The 25188-nt window shown below is 37.3% G+C and overlaps 2 protein-coding genes across 2 annotated transcripts in view; one reads left to right on the top strand and one right to left on the bottom strand.

Annotated features, from left to right (window-relative positions):
* Window positions 1-2168: 2168 nt before the first annotated feature.
* trmt12 (tRNA methyltransferase 12 homolog) lies at window positions 2169-14573 on the bottom strand. Its single transcript, XM_038289464.1, has 7 exons — window positions 14397-14573; window positions 14147-14312; window positions 12208-12406; window positions 11978-12128; window positions 11790-11899; window positions 5395-5552; window positions 2169-4907 (listed from the first exon to the last, which is right to left on the bottom strand). Exons 1-7 carry the CDS (start codon window positions 14447-14449, stop codon window positions 4542-4544), a joined length of 1203 nt encoding a protein of 400 aa, XP_038145392.1. The 5' UTR covers window positions 14450-14573; the 3' UTR covers window positions 2169-4541.
* A 4285-nt stretch (window positions 14574-18858) lies between these two features.
* Window positions 18859-25188, top strand: part of zdhhc9 (zinc finger DHHC-type palmitoyltransferase 9) — a 44642-nt gene continuing 38312 nt past the window's right edge. Inside the window, exon 1 of the mRNA XM_038289489.1 lies at window positions 18859-19586. Within this exon, the coding sequence (XP_038145417.1) occupies window positions 19423-19586 (164 nt within the window). The 5' untranslated portion in view covers window positions 18859-19422. The remainder of the gene's footprint in view (window positions 19587-25188) is intronic.

The raw sequence follows: 25188 nt of genomic DNA, 5'->3' as shown, positions 1-25188 counted from the left end.
TGACAGGTGCGTTTCTTTTTCTTTTCTTTTTTTTTTTTTTTTTTTTTTGCTCCGTTTACCACAGAAACGAAGGCTGAATGTGGAAAACTATTTAACCTTTATTTCCTCATGTCACCTCTTAGAGCAGTTCTCCGCTTTTCTCCCAATCACTGAAAGGAAAGTCCCTAAAGCTGGGAACAGTCCTAAAAAGTGGACAATGTTTAAAGTAATTTCCTAAAGCAATATGCATGGTCTGGTTGTTTCATGTCAGGTCATTGACCTTCACCAAGGCATCTTACAGTAGAACTGCAGTCAGTCCCTGGACTGGCATGACTGTCACTGCCCCTAAATAGTTATGGACTTATTTCCCTCTGGGATCAGCTTCATAGTCATGGTAGGACTCTTCTTTGATGTTAATTATTTTGCATAGGCTACTTGTAAGCCCACAGCCCACCGAATGTTGAAAGGGTAATATTATTTGCATTACTGTTAATATATAGTACAAATTTTACACATTCAGTAATAAAATGTCAGAGGGGATGGTATAGGGGGGATGATTTTTAAGAAGGGGGATGCCAGAGACTCTCCTGCTGCACATTATATTGCTAATTTTGCACATTTTCTGTCTTAGTCGGTTAAATAACATGCTGCTGTCATTTTGCACATATCTGATGTTGCTGCTATTTTCAAATATCCACTACTGTAAACATGTCCATATCTGATGCAAATATTTAGTTCCCATACCTAAGTAGATAATGTTGTATGATGAAAGTTTTGATTGATTGTTGTGTTTTTCCAAAATAGTTCTAGAAGTCCAGTTTTCTGATAGCTTGGGTTTTCATAATGAATGCATGCATTAAAATTGGACAAAATTAAAGTTATCAAGCTCACATATTGTTCCATTTTTCAAGAAAAAGTAGCACTACAACTCTTTTGTTTTACTTAAGTAAAAAAGTACTTTTGTAAAATGGTTACCCTAAGTACTGATGTAATGATTAAAATGTTAACAGACAGTTGTGTGCAAAGGCTGGTATTTGAAATTATAGAATCAAAAACAGAAATAACATGACAAAATAACACATTTGTTCAGAAGTAATACTTTTCCATATGCTTATGTTTCAACATAAAAGTAAAAAACTATATTTACTGTTTGTATTGCATATGCTAGGAATAGAAATTCTAGCAACAAAATGCCTGACTCTTTGCATATAGTTCCAAATTGTAAAAAAAATTACCTTATATAAAATTTGCTTTGAAATATTAACAGATAGATGAAAGTTCATCATATAGTACATATGTAACATGTAAAAAGTGTTGCAACTGATCCCTGTCTCTGCTACCTGTCTGATGATGAAGTGGGCTTAGAGGTAAAAAATCAAAGCATTATGCTTCTCTTTTAAAATGTTATGTAAATGTAAATCCTATTATTTTCCCCTTATTGGGGAAATTCACTCTCTACATTTAACCCATCCTATTGGGGAGCAGTGGGCTGCCATTGTGCAGCGCCCGGGGAGCAGTGGGGGTTAAGGGTCTTATTCAGAGAGAGTGGCAGCCTGAGAAGATCGAACCAGGTACTTGGAACCTTCTCAGAGCACAAAAGCACTGCTCTAATCATTAGGCCAACAATCTACTAATTATGAGTCTCAGAGATAATCCTAATTTCAGTTTGAAAAAAAAAAGAAAAAAAAAAATTTAAATACTCAGTTTAGTATTTATTGAAGTACAAAAATCAAATGCCAAAAATTCCCCTTCCCAACAAAATTATTTGGTAATATATTAATTCACCTTTAGAGATGTGTAATTCCATTTTTTTTTATCTTGCTAAAATGTATTTTTAATTTGAAGTATTAAAAAACATCAGCTGATCCTTAAATTAAACAAAAGGATTTGAGAAGAAAAACCCCCAATGAGAGAGTAAGATGAGTCGAGGTGAAGTCAGGATAAGAAAAGTCTGTCACAGTTAAACAGCAGTAATTTTAAATACATTAATTTATGCATGTTTTGCATCTACTTAAACATATTTAATTACTTTAACACAATTCTTTCATGTCCAACCCTGCCAACATTAAACAATTCTGGTAAACTTATGATTACGTAGTTGCAAAATGTAATTTTACATGATTAAAAATCAGATTGATCTACTATATAACTAAGTCTTTATGGGATAAACTAAAAGAGACCAGCTTTCCACAGAAAACATATTTTTATTTAATAAAATATAGAAGTTGCCAGATTAAACCCAGGACTGTTACTGAAATCCCAGATCAGTAATCATGGTAGAAAACTCCTCAGTACTTAAACATAGTGTTGATGAAAGGTGACGCATCACCACCACCCCTTTGCATCACTTTTTAAGTATAAAAGTAATAAAAAAACACAAGTTATGCTTCTGCATATAAATCAGTAAAATACCCTTTTCTATGAAATTACATATTCTAAGCCTTTTAGAAACATGACTGTATAGTTTTAAATTAAAAAGGGTCAGAGGGAAATTTAGGTGGCATCTATAACAATCTGCAATCCCTCAAAAACATGAAGTCCAAAATGTGACCTCCGTTTTAGAATTATTTAAATTAGGCTGTGTGTGACTGAATATATATGGTTATTGAAAATATATTTGCAGAAATTGTGAGGTTGACATAGACACAAATGTTATACAAGGTCTAAAGCATTTGTTTACAAATACCCTGACATGCACATTGTGTAATTTTTTTTTCCTTTTTTGTTCCGTATTATTATAGAAAATCCCGTCACTGGAAGAGCTCATTTGGAGCTGTGCGGAAAACTATCATCGTCATATGAGAAAGAATAAACTTTTTGGATGAGAAAAATCATATCCAGGCGACGCTCTTGTGCCAAATAACAATATATACCAACAGTGAGGTACAGTAGTGGAAGCATCATGCCAAGGGTTTCTTTTATTTCAATTTTCACTGGTTTAAAGCCACATTCATTCAATTAAAAACTGTATTCTGATCAGACTATTGGTCATAGCTTCTTATGACAACCTATAAGTGGGGATGACACCCTTTAAAGATAAAGCCCAGCTTCTCCAGGAAATTCTTTTTTTGGTTTAAATCAGTTTTTTTTATTAAACATTAATTTCAGACTAGTCTATGAGGTAAAAAAAAAAAACAGGTATGAGGAAATTGGCTCACTCAGTAAATTGAGTGACACAATAGAGAGTACCAACAGAACAATGACCTCCAACATGGATTAAAACTACATTTAGAATTGCTAAATATGTGAATATAAAGAATCCCACAAACTCTTATGGAAAATGGACTTTGGTTAAAAGCCAAGTGGGCGTCAAATAACAATTAATTCAAAGAAAGTTGACCATTTCGAAACGAGACGGGTTGTTTAATACCTTGGAGAGCAATATGACAGAAAATGTATGATTATTAGAAGTAGTGTCTGGTCATGGAGCACATTTAACCAAGCATTTATATTTCATTTTGTATGTTTAATTCTAACCCTGTAAAGACCAGAGAAAATCCATAGATGAAATCTTTCATTTCAATGACTTTTATCCATTCAGGCCTCGGAGCTGCAAGGCACCAAGGTGTCTAAGGGAGAGGGGTTGTTTATCCTATTAGGGATAAAAATAATCATTTTCATAACAAGCTAGACTGTTTCTCAGGGTTTATTTCATAACATTTTATGTTTTTTTAAAATGTCTGTAGGCAATTTGAGTAACGGTATGTGGAGACCTTCACAGCCTTCCTGCAGGTAGTGAAACAAACCTTATATAGTCAGAGCAGAGCTGGAGATGATGCCATCTTGTTAATGTCCTGACTGAGTGAATTAACACCTATCTCCTTTATTTAACTGGACTGCATAGTTTAATACCTTTTTCCCCACTACACATATTTTATAAACATTTGCTGAATGCTGCATTTAAGGCCAAAATAATGACATTCATGGAAAGGAAGAATGTAGCAGCATTTCTGACTGAAACCGTATATGTTCAGAATGTTGTCCATGCTTCATTGTTCCTTTGTAACAATCCTGACTTTGTGCTTTAGCAGACAAACCTTAACCACAGAGAAGAGAAATCCTTTTTAGGGAGTAAATCTTTCATTATCTACTCGACCATGCTCAGATAGGATTATTTTGAAGGGTACACCATATGATTCAAATTATATCCACTCCAACGAAACTTGAAGGCTGCTCTCTGAAATCTTCACTCATTCTTCTTTCCTTTTGATGAAACTTTCTTTTGACCTCAAGAGTATTAAAAATGATACCTGAAGAGAATTCAAAACATCCACAAACAAGAAAACTATTTTAATAATCCAGTTGAGTTTTAAGCAGATCTTCACGTCTAGTTCTAAACAGCCATCAGGTATTTGCAGAAGATTTGGGGAGTATTCCAACAACGATGTGTCTTTAAACGAAGCCTTTCAGCAACATCAATATAACACATAAGCTTTCCTTAAGAGGAGCTTGTTTGAGCTGAAAGAATGTGTTTCCCAAGTCCTCCAGAGTCAGGGTAATTAGACTTAGTTTTCACAGGATACCCTTGAGTAAAAGGAAGTACAGCTTTTTCAGCCATTCATTCAGGATGGTCTGCAGTCCAAATCCAGCACAACATGGTTCAAATGAGGTGCATAAGATTTCACATGCTCTATGTGCTGGATATTTATTAGCCACGGTGCACCACAGAGATCCTGCAGAAGGGAAGCTATTCTGTTTGCAGTATCATCAGCCCAGGCCTGCCACACCTCTCTGTCAGCTTTCTTTGGAGAAACCTGAGGAGTACCGTCTCTGACAGCAGCCCTCTGTATCGGAGAGGTGACGTTCTGGTGAATGTGTAAAATGCCGCCAGTTGTCTTCTTCAGCAGCCGACATGCGATGGGCCAGCCGTCCTCAGAGCTCGGAATTAGACCCAAGTTTACACGGTCGGCCATATTGCACAGCTGGACCTGGGATATGAAGAAGGTTTTAGGCAACATTTCAAAATTTAGACCTAAGCGATGACAAACTGCAATTTGAATTGAAAACATCCCTTCAAACTAATTGGAGTTCAGAAAACATGTTGAGAAAGCCTGAAACATAACAATCAAAGTTTTCATTCTTAAATAATCATTAGTCACACAATATGGTGTGAGGATGGAGTAATCCATGTATCGGAGGGCATATTTCAATTTGCAGTCCCTCTGGATTTGAACTCTGACCCAGGGAGTTCTCTCCAAAGGCCAAGAGGCAAAATAAAAAAACAACAACAACAAAAACAATCATAATTGTATACATGTTTTTCTTATAGATTTTTATCTTATTTTCCTTATCAGTCACGGTGAACTTCTCTAAAATTACAATTAGAGGGAGTTACTGAGCTGTAAAGTTTTCTCTACCTTGAAGAAAATTATTAGAGCGAAAGGAAAAAATAAGAAACAAATGAAGGTATATTACTTGACGGTTGTCTCCTTGATGAATGGTGCAGCGGTCTGATACCCCGTTTACTTTAAGGTTTTTCTGTAAAGCAGCAACGGCGTCAGGGTTCCACTCACAGGCGTGGACATGACTGGCCTTCGCATGCACCAGATATGGGAGGGTGAAGTATCCAATACCTGAAAGGAGGTAAAATGAAATAATTACCCAGGAGTGAAATGAGTAGGTTTAAAAACTCAGAAAAATTTAATTTCAGTCTAAATGTCATGTAGTGCAGAAAGATTAAATTTTTTATTTTATTTAATCTTTTGTTGCCTATTTTTTTTTTGACAAATCAGCATTAAAATAAAAAGAATAAAGCTTTCCAACGACAAAACTCTTTGAAGAACAAACAGTAGGTGCTAACAAGGTCTCGTTTCAAGCAATAACCTTTAGACTTTACATAAATAAATCATTGCAATCCTTTCAGTATTTACACTCAACAAAAATACAAACGCATCACTTTTTGTTTTCCTCCCATTTTTCATGCGATGAACTCAAAGATCTACAACTTTTTCCACAAAAACAATAAAATCATCATATTGTTCGCAAACCACTCTAAATCTGTGATAGTGAGCAGTTCTCCTTTGCTGAGTTAATCCATCCTACCTCACAGGTGTGCCATATCAAGATGCTAATTAGACACCATGATTAGTGCACATCTGTGCCTTAGGCTACGTTCACACTGCAGCCTGAAGTGACCCAAATCCGATTTCTTGGCCCGTATGCGACCTGTGTCTGATCTTTTCATGGCAGTCTGAACAACACAGATCTGATTTTTTTCCAGTGCGACCCAGGCCACTTGGCTATGTGGTCTTGAATCGGATACAAATCCAATCTTTTCAAGCACGCTGGCCTGTGACGTCATTGCGTCCTCTACTGCACATGCTGGACACTTGCGTTGTAGGACTGCCGTTCACACAGATCACATACAAGTCGCATATATTTGGAAATGTGAACGGCAACACAAAAAATATCGGATTTCACAAAAAAACCAGAATCGAGCATCAACGCCTGCAGTGTGAACGTAGCCTTAGATTGCCCATAATAAAAGTTCACTCTGAAAAGTGAAGTTTTGTTTTATGGGGGGGGGGGGGGACAACCAGTCAGTATCTGATATGACCATAAAAAGTGGGAGCAAAAACCAAAAGTGTTGCGTTTATATATTTTTTTGAGTGTATGTACCATTATGCCTGAGGTACGTGGTTACATTTTTATCCTACCCCTTCATAATATTCTTTAAATATATTTCATATTTAGTTATCTAATAGTTACTTCTACAATTTCAAGCATCAAATTTCAAATTCTGCATTTTAAACACTTGACTGACAAACTGCAGTTTATCAGAGCTTTAACTAAACCAAGACATAATAAAAACGTTTGATTTTCTACTTAAAATGTTCTGGCTATATTTGTGCAAATAGGCTGAAGGTATAAACAAATGTAATATAATATTTATATTGTGTGCATGTGTGTGAGTTTTAGGAAGAAATTGATGGTGGAAACAGCATCAGATCCCCCAATATTTTTTATAGGAAAAATTGTAATGGAGGTTTCTTATACTACCTCCATTACAATTGTCAAAAGTATTGATACTCAAAGTATCGACAGTAAAATGTTGTATCTGGATACGATACTCATTTTCAAAAGTATCGAAACCACTGAAAAGTGTTTGTTCTCTCTTAAAGTCACAGAATGAAGCAGAGAGAAGTAGACCTGCATCTAAACACCATCAAACATAGCTGACTCTGCCATCTATGTTTGACCAACATCGGAAATATGATGCCAAGTCCCCAGAAGCTAAAAAAAATAAACAGAGCTGTGGCAGAGTACATATGTATGTCCTTTTTAACTGTGGAGAAACGTGGGTTCCAACAACTTATTAAGCAGCTAAACCCAAGGTATGCTCTTCCCTCGCAGAATACAGCATTTATTTTGGTTTGTTAACTGGTTTAGCTAGTGTCATTGTTATGTGTGTAAAGCATAGCAAAGGAAGGAACACTTAAGTTAATTTTGTTAGTTTTTTAATCAAGCTTGCTTAATATTGTGCATGGCATACGACCTCAAAGTATTGTTCTTATTGTTTATTGTATTTATTTATTAATAAAAATATTTCCTTTAAATTTTGGGGTCTTGTGGTATCGAAAATGGTATCGAGTATCAAATATTTTCCTGAGTATCGGTATCGATATTCCTTCGAAGTATTAGAATAATGGGAAATAGACCAATTTCTTTCAGCCACTTTTCAAAATGGCAAAGACAAGAGAACAGGTTATTAAATTAAAGTTAATCTCATCTGTCATCCTTATCTACAGTCAGAGTAATAATAAAAGGTTTAAAACCAGTAAAGCAGGATGAGTGACCAGGTTTATTTTCCCGCACATGGAGTCAGGAGAATATTATCAATATTATAAGATCTCAAAAGCTTGCTGAAGCAATGAGGAGCATTTCGGGATTACAAATTCTCCATAACAGCCTTTTATTTAATTTTTTTACACACATATCTAGCAGGGGTGCCAAAATGTAAATATCATGGAGGATATAACAGCGGGAAGAGAAACCTTATACAGTAGTTTGTTAAACAGTACGAATAAGTTCCATTTTTAAAGGGTCTCCATGGAAACTTCTTTTACTGTGTTTTTTTGTCAAAGTTTTGACTCTTTAAGTTGGATTTTTATCATGACCTGACATGATCTTAGTTGTGGTATTTACTATAAGTTCAGACATGACCGCTTCCTTTGCACAAATCCTTCCTGTTATCTCACACTTCCTGTTTTACTTCATGGCCAATCTACATTTTTCTTCTTCTGGGGCACATCAGCAGCTGTGAATACACTCAAATAAATGCTAATTACCGTACTGACCTGAATGTAGGACGACCCTTTTTGTCGTCCAAAAAGAAAAAAAAAAAAACTATTTTATATTCAAGATCTAAAACAAATCATTGATATTAATATTGCATTGAAAGATATGTGAAATTAAACAATAAAAAGAACAAAAAAAACAGTAATGACACATTTAATTGAAACTTACAACACCTCAACTCGATGCAATCTGAACTTTGCTCATGGAATGCATCAAAAACCTGCATGAGGCTTTTCCTCACAGACGTCCTCGGCCTCGCTGCGCTCGCCGTCACTCCTACTCTCACTCTGCAATTTTTTTATTCGCTTTTCTTTTGCTGTTCACATTTTTCTGTTTTTTTTGAATGCACCATCTTCTGACAGTGTATTCTATAAATCCATATTTCTTCGCTGCCAACAGTTGGCTGATGCCTCCGCTGCGTCGACCACCATTATTTTAAAATCGGTGTCATAAATCTGCCTCAATTGCTGCAAACTTTTTTTGATCCACTAATTTCTGGGCAGCGACTCTCTAGTTGTAGCATCCTTGTCGCCTCTTCTCTGTTGTGATAGAAAGATGACCTTAGCCAGAGTGAGGTCAATGGCTTAACAAAAAATTGGCGCCCTCTGGTGTTGCATTCATGTAGCGACCCCAGACAATCCTCAGCCTGCATAATTGGTTAGACCCCGTTAATAAGACAACCCCATATAAAAAAAAAAAAAACAACAACTTAGTCTTATATTCGGGCGAATAAGGTAATAGACTTATTTGCTTAGATATTTGGTTTCTGTCTTGTGAAAGTGCTTCCACATTAATCTTCCCTGATTGCATTTCATTTTCAATTAGACATGTCTTCTTCACATCTAATTACTGTGATGCCCATTGATGAGACCTGAATCTAATCTGATCTTGAATCTGAAAGCAGTGACAGAAAACTGTTTCCCTGCTCTGTTTATTTCATTGCATGGTGGTAACATAGTGCTGCCTAGAGATGTCCCGATCCAGGTTTTTGCACTTCAGATCCGATACCGATATTGTTTTTGGACTTCCGATCCGATACCGATACTGGCCGATACCAGCCTATCCGAGCATGTATTTAAGTTTAAGTTAAAGTATTTAGCCTTAGTTGTAAGACTCATGTTGAAAAGGGTTTTAGTACTCTTGATAACATCTAGCCAGCTGAATTAGGTGAGATTGAATAAAACACAATGCTTGGTAACAACAAACTTACCTGTTTATTAAGAGATAAACACAAACTGGACAAAATTATGAATAGCAATCTGAAATTGCACAGTGAGCAGTAAAACCGTAAACAGTTAAAGGTGCAAGTATTACTGTAAGTTTTAATAAAAATGCAAAACAGGGGAACACTGGCGCAAAATAGTGGAATGGATCGTTTCAATCGGCGAAACTGGAAAATACGGACCGGAATTTTTTTTTTTTTAAACTGGATCGGCATTTTACATGCTTTGCCGATACGCATTTTTTTGCCAATATCGACCCTCTGCTGTTTCACTGCACACCAACATTCATACTGTACTCAAAGCACAATTTAAGTTTTAACCCTCTTGGAATCAGATATTTCTTTGCACTTTATCAAACATCTAGGTCTTGTCTTCATTAATTTTATAACTCCACTGGGAGGTCCAAACATGCTCGCCTCCATTGTTTGATGTCACATGTGCAGCTATGATAAATATACACAGAATATTTTTTTTTAAAACAAACAAATTGAGTGATATCAATGCATTAAACATAAAAATAAAAATGTGTATGCAGATGGAATGAGCTACTGGCTTATACAGGTGCTGGTCATAAAATTAGAATATCATGAAAAAGTAGATTGATTTCAGTAATTCCATTTAAAAAGTGAAACTTGTATATTATATTCATACATTACATACAAACTCATATATTTCAGATGTTTATTTTGTTTAATTTTGATGATTACAAATGACAACAAATGAACATCTCAAATTCATAATATCAGAAAATTAGAATATTACTGAAGACCAATAAAAACAAAGGATTTATAGAAATGTTGGCCAACTGAAAAGTATGAACATGAAAAGTATGAGCATGTACAGCACTCAGTATTTAGTTGGGCCTCCTTTGGCCTGTATTACTGCAGCAATGCGGCGTGGCATGGAGTCGATCAGTCTGTGGCACTGCTCAGGTGTTATGATAGCCCAGGTTGCTCTAATAGTGGCTTTTAGCTCTTCTGAATTGTTGGGTCTGGTGTATTGCATCTTCTTCTTCACAATACCCCATAGATTTTCTATGGGGTTAAGGTCAGGAGAGTTTGCTGGCCAATTAAGAACAGGGATACCATGGTCCTTCAACCAGGTACTGGTAGCTTTGGCACTGTGTGCAGGTGCCAAGTCCTGTTGGAAAATGAAATCTGCATCTCCAAAAAGTTGGTCAGCTGCAGGAAGCATGAAGTGCTCTAAAACTTCCTGGTATGTGGCTGCGTTGACCCTGGACTTCAGAAAACACAATGGACCAACACCAGCAGATGACATGGCACCCCAAACCATCACTGACTGTGGAAACTTTACACTGGACTTCAAGCAACGTGGATGAAGTGCCTCTCTTCTTTTCCTCCAGACTCTGGGACCTTGATTTCCAAAGGAAATGCAAAATTTACTTTCATCAGAGAACATGACTTTGGACCACTCACCAGCAGTCCAGTCCTGTTTCTCTTTAGCCCAGGCAAGACGCTTCTGACGCTGTCTGTGGTTCAAGAGTGGCTTGACACAAGGAATGCGACAGCAGAAACCCATGTCTTTCATACGTCTGTGTGTGGTGGTTCTTGAAGCACTCACTCCAGCTGCAGTCCACTCTTTGTGAATCTCCCCCACATTTTTGAATGGGTTTTGTTTCACAATCCTCTCCAGGGTGCGGTTATCTCTCTTGCTTGTACACTTTTTTCGACCACATCTTTTCCTTCCCTTCGCCTCTCTATTAATGTGCTTGGACACTGAGCTCTGTGAACAGCCAGCCTCTTTAGCGATGACCTTTTGTGTCTTGCCCTCCTTGTGCAAGGTGTCGATGGTCGTCTTTTGGACAACTGTCAAGTCAGCAGTCTTCCCCATGATTGTGTAGCCTATAGAACTAGACTGAAAGACCATTTAAAGGCTTTTGCAGGTGGTTTGAGTTAATTAGCTGATTAGAGTGTGGCACCAGGGGCCATCAATTTTGAACCTTTTCACAATATTCTAATTTTCTGATATGATGAATTTGAGATTTTCATTTGTTGTCATTTGTAATCATCAAAATTAAACAATATAAACATCTGAAATATATGAGTTTGTATGTAATGTATGAATATAATATACAAGTTTCACTTTTTAAATGGAATTACTGAAATCAATCTACTTTTTCATGATATTCTAATTTTATGACCAGCACCTGTACATTTTAAAAGTCCTGTAATGCGACTTAAATTAACATGAACTGAATAGAGATGATGTTGACTTCTGGAAACCACATTTATAACAGAAAAAAAATAAATAAAAATCAGCTTTCTCTACCTGCATACAAGTCCACTACAGTCTCTCCTCTGCAGTCGAATCCAGCCACACGGAGCTTTTCTGTGATGTTCCCAGCTGAAAACATGCACTTGGTAACATCAAACTCATAGCTGAAACATACATGGAGTATTCATTAATGGCATGTCAGTTAAATATGGGAGAGAAAGCAAATGGTTATCGGTACGCACCTGATGCCATTGTCTACATGTGTGACCCAGCTGTTGTCACCTAGCAGCATCGTTACTACAGGAGTCCTAAATCCATCCTTGGATATTCGGCTCATCTTTGCCAGCCGCTGTGCTCCCAGAGCTTTGGTAACTGCAGTCCATAACTGATCACCTGGATCAGCGAGAGACAAAGAAAATTAATGTCCCTCGCATTTATTTTTAATAGTTTTATGGTATTTGAGAATTTGTACCTGTTTTGGACCATAAAGGCAGGGTAAAACAGTTGTCCCCCAGCAGGATGAGATCTCCGTGCCTCTGAAAGCCCCGAGGAAGATCCCTCCTCAACTCCTCTGTCCATCTTTCACCCTGACGCTCCAACAGCTCTTGAAGGGTTCTCTCCAGTTTATTTCCACCTGTTCTCCCCTTCTCTTTTCTTTGCTTTAGCGGAGACTAAGGAAAGAAGGGGAGAGACAGCTGAAGGCAAAAAACATCTTAAACCGGCTGTTATTACAGTTATGGCTAAAAGTTTTAGGAAGAGAAAATTTGTTTTGCACAAACTTCTCTGCTGCAGTACTGTTATGGCTAGATGTCTATGAGGTACAGTGAAGATTTTTTAATCTCAAATACTTTTTTAGGCTTGAATACAATTTCTCAGCAGAATTTAAGTGTCTGTTTTTCTTGATAACCTTTTGATACAACTCTGCTGTGTCTTACTGACTGCAAAAGCTAATTTCATGGATGATCTTAAAATGCTTTGCTTTTTGTAAAAGGCCGAGGTTATGCCTGTGCTTCATTGTGTGCAAAGAAACTGCTGCCATTTCTAAGCTCTGTTCTGGTGCTCTCTGATAAATGTTCTTTTTCCAGGACAGTTGTGGCAATTGCTCCACCGTTTCACAGTTAAAGCTGATTTCAGAGCAATTATATAGTTTATAGTTCTGGTTGGTTTTAAAGCTGGTTGATTTAAGCACCACATCATTACCACAAATGCTTCTGCAGCCCATTTATACAAAGAGATGAGACCCAAGAGGTATACAGGGAATAGTCTTTATAGTAAGAAAGGGGCTAAAATGTGATGATGCAAGGCTGCATGTCTAATAAAGAGGAGATGATCTACTATTGAAACTAGAGTTGGACCAAAAAAATTTGATCTCTATTTTTAATGGATGATTTTAGCATTTTTTTTTTCTTGGTCTATATTTGCATGTGATTGTTGATTCAGTGCATTCAGATCACAAGAAGTGCATGCATTGCCACTCCCTCCATTTCATATCGATTGTTACCGTAATGTTTTGTTTGAAGTGTTGTTTATATTGAGACTTGTATAACATTTGCTGTCATTCTTTCATTTGTTATGAGACAAATGGAGGAAGAAAAATTGATATCGCCCCAAAGAATCAACCCAAGAAAAAAGCATGTCAAAATAATCAGCATCAGCATCGTTCTTGGAAAAAAAAAAAAAGTTGATCTTTGAATGACACAAAAAATCTAATGTCTTAAATGTGATGAGGAAAGACTGCATGACTCATAAAGAAGAGGATAAACTATTACCAGCATGAGAAATGCCTCTGCACCTATCAACATAGTGGCTGAGGATTGAAAGCAACTCTTGTTTTGTGGAAGCATGGCAACGGAAAAGTATTTATATTGAAGCACGGAAGTGGAGGTGTGAGGAATGTTTATAAATAAATATGAATGTGTCAACTTTACAGCAAGTACAGATGTTAAAGTACGATCATGACTGGTTACAAGGCCGACAAAGTACATGACATCTAGGCTGTATACTAAAATAGTGGCATAAAGGTGATTCTTTGATCCTTTAATGAAGACATTAAATTGAGAAGCTTGGTAACAGCTCTATAAATGCTTCTGGATCTACCTAACTAATAGATCTCAAGGCACAATTTCTTAAAGCATTTCTGCTGCAACATAATTTCATCTCCTGTTATTCAACCACTATGACTGTGACAAAGCTTGTTAAACTGGTTATTTCATGCATAATGTAGGATAACTGATACAATGTTTGGAAAATATTTAGTAGTAGAGATCAAAACAAGCAAATTATGTTATTTTATTTAGTTTATTTTAACGTTTTAAAACGTTTCAGTCTATCTTACTCCATCTAATCACCCTATAAACAAGAATAGAGCAGGATGATAGAATAAAATCTGTCAAACCAAAGGTGGTGCTTACCTGACTCCAGGTTAAATCACAAACATCTGAACCTGAAGACATTTTCAGAGCCTGAAGCTCCAGCTGTGGGAGGGAGGAGGCTAAAAGGGGAAGGAGGACTGTCCCGTCTGGTTGTTTAACCAGACTGAAACGGTTATCAAAAAACCCTCTGGACTGAAGATAGCACCTGTAGAAAAAACCCAACAACATTCAAAACACACACACTACGTGCTAGCTTAGATGGCTACATGACGCTTTAACCGAACAGTACCTGAAATGCTGTGTCTGACAAGGAGACACACGAAGACAGGGAACATCATCCATTTATGAGCAAGTAGATACGCACTTTATGCTTATAAAAAAAGAAATCATTCCTATGAACATAAACACTACATGCAGTGGATTAGCTCCCATTTAACAAAGTGTCTGTGCCATGTCAGGTTTTGTTTCCAACCGGACTATTATGAAGGGCGGACAAATGGTTTGTTTGCTATTTTACAAAGTTTTGTTTAAATAATTATTTCTTTATTTTACGTGTTAGTTATTAACTATTGGCTCAAACAACAACAACAATAATAAAAATAGAATAAAAGAAGGAGATAAAAAAAATATATATAGGTATATAACAGTCTGTGTAATTATTCTCTGACGCCGACAGATGGCGACAAAGTGTTGCTTTGAATACCAAATGATCGGATTATCAACTGATGTATAAAAGTGACCCATTATATGGTCCAATCAATTAACTATGTTACTTCAATTAAAAAACTAGCTTAAAAAAAACTTCACTTCTTAAACGAAAACATTTTTAATCAAAGAGAAGCCAATGATCGAAACATTTTTGAGTCTCAACTATATTTTTTCATATAAACTTTTTTTCTTTGAATTTTTTTAAAATTAAAGTTAAGATAAAAAAAATATATATATATATATATATATATATATATATATCAGCTCATTAGTGTCAGTGACAAGAAAAGACCCCAGGTGCAGACTGTGCAACAATCCAGCACATAACTGCAGGGGGCAAGATGCTGGCAGGGAGGGCTTATATGGAGTGCCTTAACCAAGTGGCTGGAATAGTGTACAGGAACATGGTAGAGAATGATCAAGCCAAGATCCTGTGGGACTTCCACATACAGACAGATCGAATGGTAATGGTAAATCAACCGGACATTTTGGTGGTGAACAAAAAACAGAGGAAAGCTGTTGTGGTTGACATAGCAATGCCAAGTGACCGCAACATCAGGGAAAAAAGAATATGAAAAACTAGAGAAATACCAGGGGCTCAGAGAAGAGCTGGAGAAAACCAGGAGGGTCAAGACATCAGTGGTACCTGTGGTCACTGGGGCCCTCGGGGCAGTGACCCCCAAACTGGTGGAGTGGTTACAGCAGATCCCTAGAAATACATCAGACATCTCGGTCCAACAGAGTGCAGTTCAAGGAACTAGTTTTATTTATATATATATATATATATATATATATATATATATATATATTTTTTTTTTTTATTGAAGCAACCCTTTTTTAAAGGTGAAAACATTATGTTAGAGTCAGATAGCTTTAACTTCTTACACAGTTGCTAATCTTCCCTAGAATAGATATTCACACTCTCAAAGAAATCTTTTAAAATCACAAACCTTACTGATCTTTTATAGTATGTATGATGGTTGGTTTATAGGCTGTAAGCAAAGGATGCTTCCTTATTTTTTTCTCCACAGCATCACTGAAAAAAGCAGCCATGAAATTTTAAAACTTACCCCAAAAGTGGGGTTAGTTGCACGAGGCTGGGGGCATTGATATTGCATTTGCTAAAATAGCAGATCTGAATATAATGATTTTATTTAGATAATACAGATAGACACTATCTGAGGCTGTATTATGCTGCCTATTCACTGTTTTTTTTAACCATTGTCCATCAAAAATTCACAGACCAGTGGTGACTTCACATGTCTAACTACTGATCCACTGCTTATCATGGAGGATGTGCTTGTTATCACATCTCCACAAATTATTCTAATTAATTCAAAACTTTAAAATTATGTAATAATTTCATTTTGATTTATTTTCTACTCTATCTTTGATGATAATCCGCACTGGACCTAATTTGCAGCATTGTTGCCTTGCAGCAAGAAGGTCCTGGTTTTTCTTTCAGCCCTGGGGTCTCCCTGCATACAGGAATGCATGTTCACCTTATTTATGTGTGGGTACAGCATGGATATAAATGGGTGAATGTCTGAATTTAGTGTAAAGCTATTTGGGGTTCTTGGACTTGATGAAATGCCAAAAGTACAGACATTTTATCATTTATACATCAAATTATACAGACATATTGATCAAAAGGTTAAAAGGATCTAGGGAAACTCAGCAAATTGGATAGAGTCATTAATATACTGTAGTCATTTACTACCTCTGGATAGTTCAAATATAGAATGAAGAAGTTTCCACACAGAGCTTACTATTCACTAAAAGTATGTGTAAAAAGACTGAAAAAAAAAAAAAATTCTTCACAGGGTCTGACATGAAATCGGCTTAATCTGTCCTTTTTTTTTTAGATTACCAAAGTTTTTTTTCTCCCTATTTGTTAAATGCCAAAATTATTACAGTGATTGAAGGTATTTTTTTTAAAGTCAGAAGCCAATACAGACTCAGATTACCTTCCTTTAAACAATCTATCATGATATCATGACTCTGTAAGCTTCTGGTTCGTTAGCTCAAAGGATTTAAATGGAGGCTCATCATGGTTGCAGAACCTCAATCAAAGGACTTCCTTGTGTGACACAGAAAAACAAAAGCGATTAGTGTTGACGTCCCCCGTCTCTTTCATCCAGTATTTCATTCAGTAAGGAAATAGACGCACCCTTCATCCATTCATACAATTATATGAAACTATATGAAAATAGATTCTTTGTACAAGACATTTATGTGTGAAAAGACCTCTATACGTTTTTGGCTTCTTGAAAGTAAAGTCCTTCAATACCACTTTCTGAGGATTAAGTCGTTACACCATAAGACACATGAAAAGACTGGTAGCAGTTTGCTATCACCCCCTGACACTTTAAAGACATGTCATGTGGTCTTATGAAACTAGAAGTTTATTGTTTGGAAAAATGTATCACTTGGAAGCAGGGAGGAAATCTTGCAAGCTTGAAAGCACCATATAGGATTGGCAACTAAAGCTGGGGTTCGCTGCTGCAAGAAGGACTGGTGCACTTCACGAAATGACAAACATAGTGAAAATCGTGATTTGTAAGTTTCTATGTTGCAACAAAAATGAAAAGTCGTACTTAGCCGCACGCTGAGGTTCTTAACTGTCAGGCTGTTGTTAGAGACGTCCTGATACAACTTCTTTACTTCCAATAAAATACCATTATTGCAGCCTTGAATACTAATATTGACCTGATACGATATCAGCATGTATCATTCATTTATTATTTCTTTTATAGTGTTGTAGAAGTGGCTTAATCAAGTGATATTCAAACAGGGAAAAATAGAAAACACATTTCTGAGAACATCTTACCCCTTTATTGTTAACCAATGGGTTACATTAAGTTTAAACAGAAGTGGAATGTTTCTTTCAGCATGCTAATATTGGAGACTTTAGATGCAGGCTGATATATTCCAATTTTTGTCTGAACAAAGTCCTTATGTTTTGTTTTATTCGTAACACGGACGCCAACCATGACTGCTTCACCAAAGCTTGATGTTGGTCAATATTATTCTAGCAAAGAACAAGAGGTAGTTCTCTGCATTCATTAACCTGCTGCCTTTAAACTGGATTGAGAGGTTATAGGGGAGGCTGCTTCTCTTACTGTGGAGAATAGAGCAGGGAACCACTGATTGTTTAGAGCAGGTACATCAATTTAACTGTTACATCAGGCTATAGTATAAAAAAGTGATAAGTACAATTCAATTCAGTTTATTTATATAGCACCAATTCACAACACGTGTCATCTCAAGGCACTTTACAGTTCACCAAATCATACAGTCAAATTGATTTAAAGCTTTCTATTGACTCTAATGCAATCCCTCACACTAAGCATGCTTGTAGCGACAGTGGAGAGGAAAAACTCCCTTTTAACAGGAAGAAACCTCCAGCAGAACCAGCTCAGTGTGAGCGGCCATCTGGGGTTCAAGGAGACAGGAGCAGAGATAAAAAAACAACAAAACCAAAAAAAGCTGTAAAAAGTGGCCCCATCCCGAAACACACAGCCAGGCAGAAGAGATCCAAACCAACTCCCATATCAGAGGATGTAGAGAGCACATCCAGCCAGTCATGGTCAGAGAAATAGGACTACACTGGAAAAAAGGCCAATCTCCAACATCTATAAACAAAGGTGATGATGGAAGCATCACAGCAGATATTTCTCTCAAATAAATACTACCTCTTTGGTTTGATATAATTAATAAATAAAAACACTTCAATAAGTAATTCAATTTGAGCATCTTATCCTTGTAAATAGATCCATTGGAATGGATTTTTTTAAAAGTAGGCTATCTTGAATTATTTTGGGATTTAATTGATTTTTGGGCATGTACTTCTTCTACATCTTTTAATTCGTTAAATAAAAAATTAAGAAGGTATGATAAAACATTTTAAACATGAAATTAGTTTTATTTTTAATGTAAAAGCCGAGCTGAACGTGTTCCTTTGTTCCTCTGTTTCACCTGTGCTGTCCCTTTAAGATGAAACATTTCAATCTAGGCGTGTTTCCTGCTGCCATTGACTAAAACCAGGAGCTCATCCTGCAGGGAGAAAAGCTCATCCCGCACAGTAACGCATTTCTGACCCAAAAAGGCGATCATTCTTTCTTTTTTTTTTTTTTTAGATTATTTTTTATGGTTGATCTGACTCCAGGGTGGTCTCATTCCAGGATCTATGATTGCAGAGCGGCTGTTTCACTCCTGCGCGCTCCTTTATGATTTTTCTATCTTGATGATATGAAATTCAAAGGGTCAAGGTCCGCTCTGCCACAGACACGAGTGGATTTCTTTTTCTTTTAGTGGGAAACATCTGTCGCGTCGTTCGGATGGATTTCTAATCATCTGCAGCTGTGAGCGGACCGTGGAGGGATTAAAGAGCTGGCTGAGGAGCGCAGCGCAGCGGGGCTGTGGGAATAAAAAACGCGCTGCAGTCAGATGGAGCAGGAAGCAGCAATGATTTGACACCGACCATCCTGTTGGGAAAACATGCAGAGGAAGGGTTTAACATCCAATCAACCTGCTTGTCTTTGGCCGAACATCACTATTTAAATCGATTTGTTCCAGTTTATAGAAGATTATATAAAAAAGGCACCATGTCGGCGGTGATGATAACGCGAAAGGTGCGAAAATGGGAGAAGCTTCCCGGGAAGAACACCTTCTGCTGCGATGGGAGGGTGATGATGGCCCGACAGAAGGGGATCTTCTACCTGACCCTGTTCCTCATCATCGGGACCTGCTCCCTCTTCTTCGCCTTTGAGTAAGTCACTATAGATCTCCTGCTTTAACACAAACAAACGCGCTCCCATTGAAGCGCATACTCTGGGTTTAACCAGAGGCGTAGCCAGATAATTTTAACAAGGGTGCCCAGGCAATAACCAATGTACAATGAGAGGGGGCCGAAAGCAAAACCTCGGGGTCAATCAACACTGTTCCAATAGGAAAATTAACGACCAAAAACATCCATATTTTCTAAATAAAGACAAACTATACTTCCCCACAGCCTTTGCTTACTAATAGACACATATATTCAAACATCTGTGCTTTCTAAATAAAAATTATAGTGGATAAAATTCTTTCAGGTTTAAGTTTTCGAGCGAACATCTTTTCCATTGTCATTACTTCCCTACTTTTATGAGGTAACATTCTGCATAAAATTTGGATTTACAAGTACTTATATCTACATAAATTGATTATTTATTACGTTTTTATTAAAATTGTTATTTATGATTTCACTGAAGACTCCTGGATGACTTGCAGGGACAGATTATTTTCTCTTTGCACATTAAACATAAAATCTATTTCTGCTTGAATTCTGTATTTATCCTCTTAAATGTCAGTATATTCATGTGCATAATTAACCGCAGTGTTTTTGTTGTCAAGTAATTGTTAATATATGAAAAATTCAAATGTTTTGAATATTCTGCTTGAGAGTATTACTGTTGCCACCATCTGATTTAGAGGGAAATAAAGGGGTTGGCCACAGGGGTGGCCAATAATTGGCTAAGGGTGCCCATGGCCACACCTGGCCCCCCATGTAGCTCTGCCCCTGCTGGGGGCAGGGCTTTAAATAGCGATTATTCTGCAAATCGATCTGTTTATTATTTTTCCTAATAATCGATTAATAATAGGATAGAAAAAGGTTCCTTTTGACTTTTTACAAAATTATACCAAGTGAAAATAAAGCTTTTCCACTGTAGGAGCTCGGGACAGAGCAGATTGACGACAAAAACGTTTTTAGTTTTTTTTCAAATGCAAACTATATATATATATATATATATATATATATATATATATATATATATATATATACAGTGTTGTGCCTGAACGCGTTCATTGAACGAAAGTTCATGAACTCGTTCATACTTTGGGCGAACGTGAACTGAACGTACTGCATTATTGCCTGATGAACGTCATTGTGAACTCGTTCATTCTGGTGTCTGTGAACGGCACGCTCTCTCAGTTCAACTTCGTTCAATAGGTTGCCAGATTTCTATAAAGCCCTCCAGGCGAAACCCCGGCTAAATCACACCGTAAACAAGCCTTAATATGTAGCGGGAAAAACACCCAATCTGGCAACACCAGCTACCAGCGTCGTAGCCTACAGCCGCGTGCGTCATCAAAACAAAATGCAGCGTGGAAGCCACAGCAGCATGGAGGCGACTTAAAACAGGTTTATGACCAGGTGGTCGGTGAGGATGATGGCAACAAGTTTGCCCGCCGGCTTTCAGTAAAAAAATCCGCCTTCAGTAACCTTAAATTCCTACCTCAGCCTGGTCCCTCAGCTTGTGTTAGTACAATCTTCTTGAGCGGAGGTCTTCAACAGGGGATCCGCGACCCCTAGGGGGTCTACGGAGGTACTGCATGAGGGTCTGCATGGTTAGTTGATATTTTTATATTCCCCCCCTGCATTTTTTTTCCCCACTAATTGAAATGTCTTTAAATACTCATTAACATGAAATCAACACACTGTAGTAAACAGATAAATGGAGACAAAAGATGTCTTTCAGTCATCAATGCACACATTCAGCGACACACAGGAGCTCTTTCAAGCTGGGCACCGTTTCCTTCACAACAACCAGGAATCAGAATCAGAAAAACTTTAATAATCCCAGGGAGAAATTAATTTCTTTACATTACTCCATCTGTAATAAAGTGACTATAGGACACAATTTCATACAATATATATAAATAGGGGGTCCCCGCTCCATCTCGCCATCAGTTTGGGGGTCCTTGGTCTGGAAAACATAGAAGACCCCTGTGTTTGAGGGTTTTACTATCCATGTAACTTGTTTGTTAAACCTGCCTGGTATAATGTTTCCAGGATTCCAGTATTCCTTTTTAGTATGTATTGAAATGGAATTTCAAATGGAAAAAATTATTGAAATAAAAAAAAACATTTGCACCTTAAAGACTACTTTCCTATTTTTCTTTTAATAATTACTCATAAAAAAGACCATTCAAGCAGCACATTTTTCCTGATGTTTTTGAGAATATACTGTAGGGGTGAAAGCTGCAGCTGCTACTAGTGTGAAGTGAATGGACAGCAACAAAGCATTAAAGCAACAATGGGGAAATGCTGTCCCCTCAATGCTAATGTAAACCCTGCTTGGATAAGGATTCAAAACTGGATATGAAGATGAAATCTGACGCACAGTTTCAGAGTTACAACTGATAAAATAATTGCTGTCTGTGGTTCTACAGTAGGCTATGGTGTAATTGAGCAATATATGAAAAAAAAAAAAGAACTATGAACTAGTTCATTTTTTGGAATTGTGAACTATGAACTGAACTAGTTCATTTTAAAATGTGTGAACTGAACTTTGAACTAGTTCACGTAGAAAGAGAACTTTCCCAACACTGTATATATATATATATTGTGATAATGCCAGGATAATAATAAAGGTTAGGCCCATTACTTCTTCGGAGTCTTTCTTAAGTATCCTAACTGTACAGTATGGCTTTGACCCACAGCAATCTTAGCCCCACAATCACAAATGAGACTCATTACACTGCATGAAAAGTGAGATTTTCGTCCCCGTAAACCCCCGTAAACTCCCGCAGATCTGCCTGATTTTCGTCAGTTTCCGACAATTTGCAACCCGTGCTTGTCCGCGTTTGTCGTGCCACAAATTGTCGGAAACGGACTCTGACGTATGTGGAGAGCGATCAGCTGTACTAATGGCCCTAATTAGCATATGAATGCAGCAAACCCGCGCGGCTGGCCAGGTCTGGCTTGAATAACCTTCTCAGTATTGGCTGAAACCACTATTCTCAAACAAATGAAATCGCTCGTGATTGGCAGCAAAACCACACGTGGCCACGCCAGGCTTTAATTTTCTTACTGAGTATTGGACGGAACCGCTTCTTTTTAAACAAGTAAAGTCGCTCGTGATTGGTTGGCAAATATATATATTTACATATATATATTTATTCATATATATATATTTATTCATTCATATATATATATTCATATATTTATTCATTCATATATTTATTCATTCATATTTTTATTCATTCATATTTTTATTCATTCATATGCTGTGTATTTATGTTATCCTACACTACTACACAATTATTATGCTACCATCAAGGACATGAATGAATTTATACAGGAAATGAAGATTTGCCAGGAAGCTGTTTATGCAAAGAAAGAGCTTTATTAAAACACACACAACTATATACAACGCGTATCCAAACACATGCGTTTCTAAAAATTACAACTCCGTGAACGGTCCGTTTGCTTCCTCGGGGTTGGAGGTAACAGGCAGCATTCCCTCCGAGGCAGGTCTGATGTGCAGACGCCTACTGTGCGTGGCCCTGTACTTCGGCATCGCTTCTAACCGGGACTGCAGCTTAACACAGAGTTCAGTGAGATCCGGCCTACGAAATGGCGGCGACCGTACAATCCATCCAGAGACACCGCCGACGACGCCATTTTCTTCGTCGGACATGAGGTCGACGGTGGCGGACTTACAGAGTTCCACTTCCTCATCTGCCAGCACACTCTGCCTCGCCTTCAGCAGGCAGCTGGAAACAGGCAGCTGGAAAACAATTAAATGAGAATGGTATGAATAAAAAAAAAAAAAATCAAACGCAAGTCACAGTAACAAGGAAGGAGAAAACATTAAAACAAGTCACTTACACACAATGTCGTCTTTATCAACATCGTGCAAATCCGAGCAAATAGGAGGTCACCGCCTCATTGTGAGGCGACTGTAGTCTGTGAAAAAAAAAAAGTACAGCTATGATTGGTATCCATCCGTATCCATGTCCTTTTACCGCAGAATGAAAGCATATTCTTTAAATCTTACCCTTGCTCCGGTTCATAGCGCCTGCAATTAGTCTCCGAGTTGTGAAGACGGTGTACTGGTTCCTGTGAATCACAAAAAATACACTTTAGTAAAGCTTTAGGCTAGGCTGCTTTTAGCTTACCTAGCTAGGCTAGGTTGTCTTTAGCTTGCCTAGCTAAGCTAGGCTGCTTTTAGCATAGCTACCAGTAATCGAACATATATTTACCGCTAGCGTGGCATTGTGCACCCGTCTTCTCTTCCTCGAGTTAGTATATCCCGCAAAGTTGCTCGACTGCAGAGTAGGGTGGCCAGATGTCCGGCTTTAGGGCGGACAGTCCGGATTTTCATTGCACTGTCCGGCGTCCGGCGCTGCACCCAGCCGGACGTGTATTTGTCCTCCTTTACCCCCAGATTCCACATACTCCGTCAGCGCTCCGCCCCGCTCGCGTACGGAGTACTTGTCTGTCATGTAAATCAATGAGAGCTGTTCCACATCCTACGCTCGTCATCGCCCACGTACGTCTTCTCCGTCCTTCACCGTCAAAATACGGAGCTGAGCTATTTTTTGCTCCCCTCCGGTCCGTCCAGATCAAGACCCGCTATTGCAATCGCACCAAACAGAAAAAAGAATGTAGAGAAGACCCGGTTTGTCAAATTAAATTATAGTAAAAACAGATCGGTATCTAGAAATTAGAGCATAGTTTGAATGTATTCCCAAAAACTAAGAGCAATTAATTAAATAATTGGATGCAGACTATTGGTGCTTCAACAGACCAGGAAGAAGTTGTGAGATTCTAGAGTGAATCTCACAACTTTAAAAGAAAATTCTTATTGCAGGAATGGATGAAGAGATGATGAGTTTGGAAGCAGAGAATAAACAGAGAACTATGTATGATCCTAGTTATCCCTGTTACAAAAATCCACAACAGAAAGAAAATATTTGGGCAGAACCTGAACATCTGCTGGATGATGATGGGGATTTTTTTAATATGTCAGATTAAATTAAGCGTTCACAGGTTTTATACAGGAATGAGGAGCTCTAATTTAATGCTCTTTTAATGCTATTAGAAATAATTTTAATGCCATCAACAAGTATCATGTACACAAGTTATTAGTTTACATGAAATAAGGAGCTGTAAGCACAGTTCCATGACTCAAGTTTATACATATATATATATATATATATATATAGATATATATATATATATATATAGATATATATATATAGATATATATATATATATATATATATATATATATATAGATATATATATATATATATCTATATATATATAGATATATATATATGGATAGATAGAGAACATGGTGAAATCATCTTTACTCTCGACAGGCTGTCATGAATTCCTCTTTTCCAGCCACTTTTTGCAGCTTGCATCGTCCTATTCTCTAGCTCTTTCTCGAGCTTCTTTTCCAAACAACTGCTTTATGATCAATTGCAGCAGTTCTGCACAAATTAATCGTGTTAAAAAATGGTCACTTTTTAAACACCACAATGTATTAAATAAATACAAATGCTGGGAACCAATTCTTTTTTTACATTTCTTTAAT

This window comes from Cyprinodon tularosa, unplaced genomic scaffold, assembly GCF_016077235.1.
Source record: "Cyprinodon tularosa strain WSP-4 unplaced genomic scaffold, ASM1607723v1 ctg27, whole genome shotgun sequence".
In the NCBI taxonomy this organism is placed as follows: domain Eukaryota; kingdom Metazoa; phylum Chordata; class Actinopteri; order Cyprinodontiformes; family Cyprinodontidae; genus Cyprinodon; species Cyprinodon tularosa.
The sequence above is the reverse complement of the archived record's forward strand: the minus strand, read 5'-3'. Positions and strand labels throughout refer to the sequence as shown.

What these genes read in the sequence shown, in the direction of transcription:
- trmt12 (XM_038289464.1), bottom strand. Translation starts at nt 14,449, where the DNA reads ATGGATGATGTTCCCTGTCTTCGTGTGTCTCCTTGTCAGACACAGCAT. An exon ending in CATGTAGACAATGGCATCAG is followed by an intron (nt 11,900 to 11,977) that starts GTGCGTACCGAT and finishes TGTATGTTTCAG; the next exon opens with CTATGAGTTTGATGTTACCA. An exon ending in ATCAAGGAGACAACCGTCAA is followed by an intron (nt 4,908 to 5,394) that starts GTAATATACCTT and finishes TTCATATCCCAG; the next exon opens with GTCCAGCTGTGCAATATGGC.